Source organism: Callorhinus ursinus, unplaced genomic scaffold (assembly GCF_003265705.2).
Source record: "Callorhinus ursinus isolate GAN/ISIS: 27379988/994484 unplaced genomic scaffold, GSC_fseal_2.0 scaffold21, whole genome shotgun sequence".
Taxonomy (NCBI): domain Eukaryota; kingdom Metazoa; phylum Chordata; class Mammalia; order Carnivora; family Otariidae; genus Callorhinus; species Callorhinus ursinus.
In genome coordinates, this window is record NW_027397083.1 from 21,371,879 (window position 1) to 21,380,373 (window position 8,495).

Below are 8,495 nucleotides of genomic sequence, written 5' to 3' on the forward strand. Positions count from 1 at the left end.
ATTTTCCTTAATTTTACTTAGGTGACATGAGTGGTAAATTTTATGATAGTGATATTTTTATATCACCCGTCTGCCTTAAAGTATTCATGAAAACTGTCTAATAATGATAGTAAAACAACCCAAAGGCACAGTGGAAAGTAAGAAAAGAGGTGCCCATAAAGCAGTATTTGGTGTAAATAATGATTCTATGGGGTCTATTAAGCCACAGAAGTCCACAAGAGGAAGGACTGCTGATAATTACCTGACACCAAAGTTGCTGTTTGACTTCTCACTGGTAGTCACCTAGCACTCAAATGTTCTCTTGTCTGCAGAAATTTTCCAGTATTCAGAAACATCACTTCTTTTGCCCCTTACAAGATTCCTGTGTTTCAGGATTTTAAAGAACGTGAGAAAGCAGTCTGAATTGAGATCACCAAAGCTTGGTATCATTGGTGGTTAACTGCTAAGCCTTAGCTATCCAGTGCATATCAAAATAGGTGTAAAGATCTCAGATGCAGTGAGAGGCTTGTGGGGGTACGCTGCTTTAATTTAGTATATAGCCAAAACCTAAATATTTATGTCAGATGAAGGGAGGCTTTCCCCCTCCTCCTCAAAATCTTTTTTCCATTTACACAGCTCGCAAAGTCCTCACTCTTTGGAACAGTGGAGAGTCATTTGAAACTTAACTGAATGCTGGAGGCAAGTTCTACTTTTCAGGTCATCCAATTTAGGAGATCCAGTTTCTGCAGAGGGAAGAAGACGAGTGGGGGAGGGAAAACAAAACAAAACAAAACAAAACAAAACCAGACTCTTCTTCTGAGACGTCCACCTTCCATCCGCAGTCGGCCACGCAAATCGAGCCAAGTCGGGGATTTTGCCTTGAACCACGAGCACCACCAGCACCACCACCACCTTGTCACTCACGCCCGATAAACACGCCCCTCTGGTCCTACTCTTGGCCAGTGGCGGCTCCCCTTCTTGCATAGTAATGAGCTCGAGACCTCCGCGGGCCAATGGCGCTCCGGGAGAAGGGTTAGTTTTGCATGTACCTAAGTGATTTGCATAACCCAGCGGCTGGGGGCTTGGGAACCCGAGCGTGCAACCCTAGAAGGGAAAAGGACGGGAGGAGATTGAGCGCGGCGGCGAGAGAGCGAGCAGGAGCCTGGGTGTTTGTACGAGAGCCGGGCGGGGGCTGGGGCGAGGGGCCGGCATGGCTGAAGGCTGCGCTCCGCAACCTTGAAGAGAGGCTGCGGCGGGAGGCCGGAGACGGGGAGGCGGGTGCGATGGCAGAGCGCGGCCCCGGGAGCTGCGCACGGCCGGGCCGGCTGGCCTGAGCCGCCGGAGGAGCGGGGCTGCCTCTGCGCTTCCATGGGGCAGCGGGAAGGGCGAAACTCCGGAGCCCCGCGTCCCTGCACTGCTACCGTGGACTGTTGAAGGGGCCGAGCCCGCGCGACCGCCGAGGGAGAGCCCCCGCCCCAGCCCGCAGGCCGGCCGCCCCGGGGCGGCGGGGGGCGTCGGAGGGCAGCGGAGGCGCGCCGAGCGAGCGGCGCCGCGGGAGAGGCCGGCGCGGGAGGCGGCCGCAGCTATGCCGGGCCCGCTGGGGCTACTCTGCTTCCTCGCCCTGGGGCTGCGCGGCTCGGCCGAGCCCAGCGGCGCAGCGCCGCCTCTCTGCGCGGCGCCCTGCAGCTGCGACGGGGACCGTCGGGTGGACTGCTCCGGGAAGGGGCTGACGGCGGTGCCCGAGGGGCTCAGCGCCTTCACCCAAGCGCTGTGAGTACAGGGGTGAGGGCGCCGGCGGTGGGGGTGGGGGGACAAGGGGTGCTGGGGGGGGCAGAGCCAGTGGTCAGTCCCACGCCACCTACCCGTGTCCCGAGGAGCGGGCGCGGGTCACCTGTGCGTGGGGTGCTCGGCACCCACTCCCGCACGGCGGGCTTTCCAGAATTTGCCAGTCTGGGTCCGAGCCGCGAGCAGCTTTTTTCCCCCAGACTTTTGGGGCACAGTTAACCCGCCCACCCCCCGCAAGTGCATCTGGGGCCAAGCAGGAGGAGGGAATCTGGAAACGCTTGCCCCTGGCAGCCTTTTCAGGAGACCTTCCCTTCTCACGCGGGCCCCGGCTCAGCTGGCAAGAGCTTCATAATCCGTAGGCTGAGGGCGCCTAGAACTTGGCCTGGGTCTGCAGACCTAGGCACGTTTCGTGGGGAAACACCTGGAGCTTTCTGGGTTCCAGCGTGTGGGGAGAAGAAACACCTGTGCCTCAGTCAGAGTGAATCCCCTTCCAGTTTGGCCTCATCCAGGTAGAGCGACCTGGTCCAGTTGCACTCTGGACTCACTGACAAACGCCCAGGGTTCTGGAGCGCGCGGGGGAGCCGGGCAAAAACAAGACGGAAGGAGGGGGGAAATTGCAGGTTTCTTCTGGTGAAAAGACTCTTCTTACCCAAGTAGGCCTTTTAAAGAAGGAATGCTGACCTGAAGTACAGGATGTTGGAAGAAAATCAAAGTTCCAGAGCATATTCTCTGCCCAACCTTCTAGAATGGAAGGCAGCAATTTTCTGCTGTACCTTAATCCACAGAACTTTTCTTTTCAGCTGCCTGGGGCTGGGCAAGTCACTCAGATGGTTCTGACTTCTGAAATCTCCCCCCTCGAAGGGAGACCTTAGGCTTCAGACATTCCCTTCAGAAAAGAAGAGGAGTCTGACATAGGTGTTGTAGGTGGTATTGGCAAGTACGACCTCTTAAAGAAGAGGGTAATTGAATGCAGGGCTTGGTGTATGCGCTTGTTCTTGCGTTGTGTGGCCAGAGGGGTGATTAAATCAACAACAGTGAAAGAACTCTTGGCGAGAGGAAGGGATTCTGAGAGGTCCTTGGGTGAAGGGAGTTTCCTTTTACCTTATAGCCAAGGAAGGGGACCTCTTAGAAATAAATAATTTTATTTATTTATTTTTAAGATTTTTATTTATTTATTGAGGGAGAGAGAGAATGATAGAGCATGAGAGGGAGGAGGGTCAGAAGGGAGAAGCAGACTCCCTGTTGAGCAGGGAGCCCAATGCGGGACTCCATCTCGGGACTCCATCCCGGGACTCCATCCCGGGACTCCAGGATCATGACCTGAGCTGAAGGCAGTCGCTTAACCAACTGAGCCACCCAGGCGCCCCAGAAATAAATAATTTTAAAGGAGTAACTGACCCTGTGAAGAAATCCTTTCTATGCAGGCCAGAGCATTGCTGTGTTTCCAGGTAGGTAGTGGGAGGTGTTCAGCTTGCTCTCTGCCAATGGGGTTTTATTGAGTATTGCAGCCTGTTGCCTTGGAATCTGTTTCATTCTTTGGCCTCCAGCTCCCCCTCCTTATTTTTCCTGTCTCACGTGTTAGTTATGTATTTGAAATCATTTTCCTCCAGCATAGTGAAATTTAACTTTTTTACTGAAAAAAATTCATTTTGCAGTGAAGAGCAATTTGCCCGCAAAAAGGTACATTAAGTGGGCAGGTTTGAGTGGGAGTGAGGGAAAGAAGCCTGGGGTAGAGATGGGGCTCTTTTTTTTCCTGTTCTTTTGAAACTTAGGGAATTCACTGAGGCGAGGTGCCTTTACCTGACACTTCTCAAGCCTCTTTATTCATAGAAAAGCATGTTTTTGCTATTTTGACCAGTGGTAAAGACCTTGTTTAGTAGATTCCTCCAATTTTGGTGAGTAGACTTGTCCTATAAGGAAAAGGGCTATTTTACATTAGTACCTAAAACCACAAAGAAATATCACATTTTTATGTGAGCACGCTACTGTCTGTAGAGCATCGTCCTTTAGAACTCACTGGAGGTAGTAAAATGCCATATTCTCAACTTGGAGCCGTACAGAACTCACTGTTCGAGGCTTGGGAAACAAAAATCATTGGCAACTGTCCAGATTAGGTTGCCTAAACTAGCACCGTCATGGCACTTTTTGAGCTGCTGAGGTGAGCAAATGTGCTGCATTTTCCTTTTTCACTTGTGACCTGTAGCTAGAGTGATCGGACCTCCTGATAACTCCTTATTTCATCCCATCTCTTCATTTCATCCTCAAAAGTATATATGTATGTGACTACCCCACTTAAAGGGCATTTCAAGGGCAGTGTGTTTGCATTTTGAGAAACCAGCTAGTTCAGTGAATCTCAAAAGCCATGTTGAGGATGGGCAGGTGCTGTGGGTTTGCACAGTCCAATGGATTTGGGATCACCTGGGATCTTTTTCCAAGTACTTCTGATCTGCTGTCCTGTTATAGCTTTAGTGAGCCACAGTTACATACCGGGGGATTAGATCCATGGTCCCAAACTTTTGCTCACCTCTTCCTAATTTCTGGAGCATGTGTACCCATGTATATTACACAGAAAATTACAAACACAGATTACAAGTTAAAAAGATGAGGCCGATTAATCAAAGTTCTTTTATTCTCACAACTCAATGGTATATGTATGTGGTATCTTCACCTCCACCAGGGATGTGTGCATCCCACTTTGGAGACCCTGGGACTGACAAAGAGCAGAGATTTTATTTTACTCAACTTGGAGTACACAGATCCTGGTACACAGGAGGCACTTAAAAATGTTGCAGTGAAGAGAGAATAATTTAAGGCCAACACCGAAGGCAGACTCGGGGCTTGGAATTCAGACATCATTCCCACACAGGATTGCCAAATTCAGCATTCTCAGCATTTAGTCTTTTGTCCAGGTTTGAGAAAGCCCCAGAGAGAGGATACTGCTGCTTCTCCTTCAGGCTCGTTTAAACTTGTTCCGTCCAACAGTGCCTATTTCCTGCTGAAAGCTGCTTTATCCGAGTCTGGGGGCAGAGTCAGACGTAATCCTCAGTATTGTTGATGGGATTCCTGTGTTCAGTTTGCTGCACCTGTACTGGTTATTTATATTTTGCAAGAGCAGTTCTCAATCCTGTGTCACAATACACTGGCTTGTCACAATTCACCCTGAGGTGTTTTAAAGGAAGTAATCTTACTGGTATTAAAATTCCAAAGTTTATTTTATCAAAGGGATTCAAGGTTATTCCTATAGTAATGGTAATAGGTCACTCTTAATCACCTACACTCCCAGAGGCTTGAGAGAAAGAGATGAAGTCCCAGTGGTGTTGGGGAGAAGTTTGTGCACGTGTGTCCCCTGGTTTATGTGTTACTGTCTCAATGTTTAGGTGCCATAGACTCAGAGCACAGGTCTCCACATCCTAGATTATGTCTGGTGACCAGTTTTAAGATTATACAGGCCGTTTCTGTGGCTTCATGGAGACACTGATGGGTCTGAGCCCTTGGTGGTAGTCCTTACCTTGCCACTAAGTAATTTTGTGGCCTTGGGCAAGTCATTCTCCTTTTTTTGAGGCGGGGTGGGGGGAGGGGGAAGGGTAACAATTTTCTCATCTGAAAAATGAAGTAGTTGGATTCACTGGATTATTTCTAAGGCTTGCTTGTAGCTTCCAGAAGTTCTATGATTTTATAATTCTAACATAATTTTAGGATGGCAAGGTGACGATAATGTTAGATCCTCTCGTAAAAGATCCCAGGAGCAGCAGGATTTCGTTCTGGGTGAAGTTGCACAAGGCTGTTCATTACCACTCACTTGGAGGAGGAGTTCTTTGTGTTTAGAAGTGTGTGTTAGGAAATTTGCCATGGAGACTTGTTGCAGAATGCATGACTAGCTAAGGCGCTTTGCTAGGGTAGAATAGCCCTTCTTGTTTCCTGTGGGTATGGCTTAACACTCGGAAAATAAAATCATTCTGTTTCAGTAATTTGGATACTGTACAAAAAGTTACTCAACGTCCTCACTTCCATATAATTAGTCATAATCTCTCCAACCTTTACAGTGTGCGTATCCTGTACATTGGGCAGGTTATAGCTTTCTATATAGAATTGATGGTTACCTGAGAGGCTTCGAAGTGTTTTTAAAAATAATCTGTTGTTTTTTTCTTCTTTTGGAAGCATCATCTCAGATTCTTCCTTAAGATGTATGTTTTATCACTACACTAAACACCTTTCTTCTTTTAATAGTATCATTTGAAAAGTATTTTCTTCTGCTTTCTCCCATGTCTCCTGTATTCTCCGGCAGGTAGTCATCAGTGGCTAAAGGTTTATACCTTTTTTGATGGTAGAGTTTGATATCTCTTGATTTCTGCCTTAGGATCTATAAGTTTCAATGTTTAGTTTGTGTAGTGTGTCTTCCTGGAGATGCATTAATATCACATACAAGTGAACTTTGTGTTAAAAAAGACCAATATATGAATATCTTTAAGTTTAGAGCCTTTCTTTTACGCACCAGCTGAACTACTGGGTTCTCTTTAAATACAAGAGAAGAGAGAGCATTCTGCTGGGAATACGGAGAGCTGGTTTCCAGATCTGTCAATAAATCACACTAGTGACCTTGAGTGGGTGACATGCTTAACCCCTCAGGGCCTTGGTTTCTCCACCTATAATACAAGGAGGTAAACAACTCTTACTGCCAAGAGTTTTCTTTCTCTTGAATTTTTTTCTTTTAAATATATTTCTTGTGTTCTCTCCATTGGTTAAGGGAAGTATAGTTATCTAAATCATGGACTCTCTCACCCACCCAGGAAACTTCTCCAGTTGTCCAGCGCTACTGGAATATTTCCATTGAAGGGGAGCTCACTGCCTCACAAGGCAACAATGTGCTGGGTGTGGTCTGAACGATACTCAGGACTCGAACCCTCAGGACTTGAACCTGTAATTCTCTTATTCAAGGCTCCTTAAGGTTTTGCAGTAACCACTAATGTTTTATGATTTCCAGTCGAACTAAATGCTCGTGACAGTGATGGTATTGCAAGCATTTAATGTCCAGGCACTTGGTTCTTAACATTAGAATTGTAAGGTAACATTTGACAACTTAATCTCTTAGGGAAGATCAAAGTTTTGTACTGGGAGGTGGATCCAGGCAAGTTTAGGCATTTTCTTGGCCTCTTTCAGTCTATCTCTCAAATTCTTATTTTAGTCATCTTCATAACAGTGAAAGTACTGACAGCCTGCAAGTTTGGATTTTGGTTTCTGGTCTCCTTGTTTGTGCCTACCCCTTCATTCCCAATTTTTCTTATCAATAAATGATGGATATTGGAGTAGATGATGGCAGATGTCTCACTGCTTTGAATTTCTCTGAACCTGTGTAAACTGTTAAGCAAGTGAAGTTTTCAGAACCCTTTAGTGATTCATTGAAATTTTTCCTAAGACTGTCTCTTACCATTTCTCTATAAAAATAAAAATTTCCATAAAAGTACGATATTTGTTGATACACTTGGGTTAAAAATTAAGCCCTGCCAGATGTGCCTTTCACTCTGAAAAATGTAACTAATATACCTCAGCGTGTTCTAGATAAGACAGCTTTGCTGTTTTAATTTTTTAAGCTAGATCTCAAGGATTTGGCTTTAGAAGGGCGTCATCCAGCTTGCCTTTAACTGTCTTAGGCAGCCTTCAAGTTTCTGGCAATGCCAACAGCTTTTCTTATATATAAAAGAATATGGATAACTTTTTCCTTTTTCTCCCCCCAACTTTGTTAAGTGAACTTTAGTTTTTTTTTTTTTCCAGAGCTTCATTAAGATGATAAAATGCTCTATTTTAAAGTTCTGCCAGGGAAGAAAAAAAATGCTAGGGCATTTAGCAAATCATTACCCTTATACAAATGGCTAATTTGTCTGCCTTCCCAGGCATTTCTTTTGTGTTTAACTACTTGATGGTCAAACTGCAGACCAGGTAGCACCTCTATGGTCTAAAATTGGGTGAGTTCCAAACTGAGTTTAGAAATCATCTTAGCAAGAGACAGATCATGACTTTATAGTTCATATACATTTAATAACCTCAATTTCTAAAGACTTCAGCAAGTTTGTACTCAAATACCTCTTTTAAATGGCAAGATGTAATTATGAAGTAGTATACTCTGGACTCACCCCCCCACCCCTGAAAAGTATTTGTTCTTTTTTTTTTTTTTTAAAGACTTATTTATTTGGGAGAGAGAATGAGAGAACACACAGAGGGAGTGGGAGAAGGAGAAGCAGACTCCCTCTGAGCAGGGAGCCCTATGCGGGGCTTGATCCCAGGACCCTGGGATCATGACCTGAGCCAAAGGCAGACACTTAACCAACTGAGCCACCCAGGTGCCCCCAAGTATTTGTTTTAGTGTATGTGTGTGTGTGTGTGTGTGTGTGTGTGTGTGTGTGTATGGTTGGCACTGTTTTTAGCAAGGTTCTTAAAGTGTAGTGAAATATGTTGTGTCATGTACAAGCAGTTAAAACTCTGAATGTTTGGGATGGTTGTTTTCAATCTCTAAAGCATTATATATTTTAATTGTCACACAGGAGCCACGTTCTCCCCCTCTGCACTAAGTTGACAGCAAGATTTGGCATTGGGCATCTCTTTTTTTAGATGCAAGTGATTGAGGAACAGGAATGCCTTTCTAACAGTCCAGGTCCAAGAAGGGAACATCTTTAAAAAATATATTTTTCTGGTTTTCCTAGCTTTTCTGTACTGAAAGACCTTATGGGGAAGGCATT

The 8,495-nt window shown here is 45.9% G+C and overlaps 1 protein-coding gene across 2 annotated transcripts in view; it reads left to right on the forward strand.

Annotated features, from left to right (window-relative positions):
- The first annotated feature begins 1,557 nt into the window (after positions 1-1,557).
- LGR4 (leucine rich repeat containing G protein-coupled receptor 4) overlaps positions 1,558-8,495 on the forward strand; it is a 105,237-nt gene continuing 98,299 nt past the window's right edge. For both annotated transcript variants that reach the window (XM_025879176.2, XM_073904832.1), the window contains exon 1: positions 1,558-1,749. In XM_025879176.2, the coding sequence (XP_025734961.1) occupies positions 1,565-1,749 (185 nt within the window). In that variant the 5' untranslated portion in view covers positions 1,558-1,564. The remainder of the gene's footprint in view (positions 1,750-8,495) is intronic.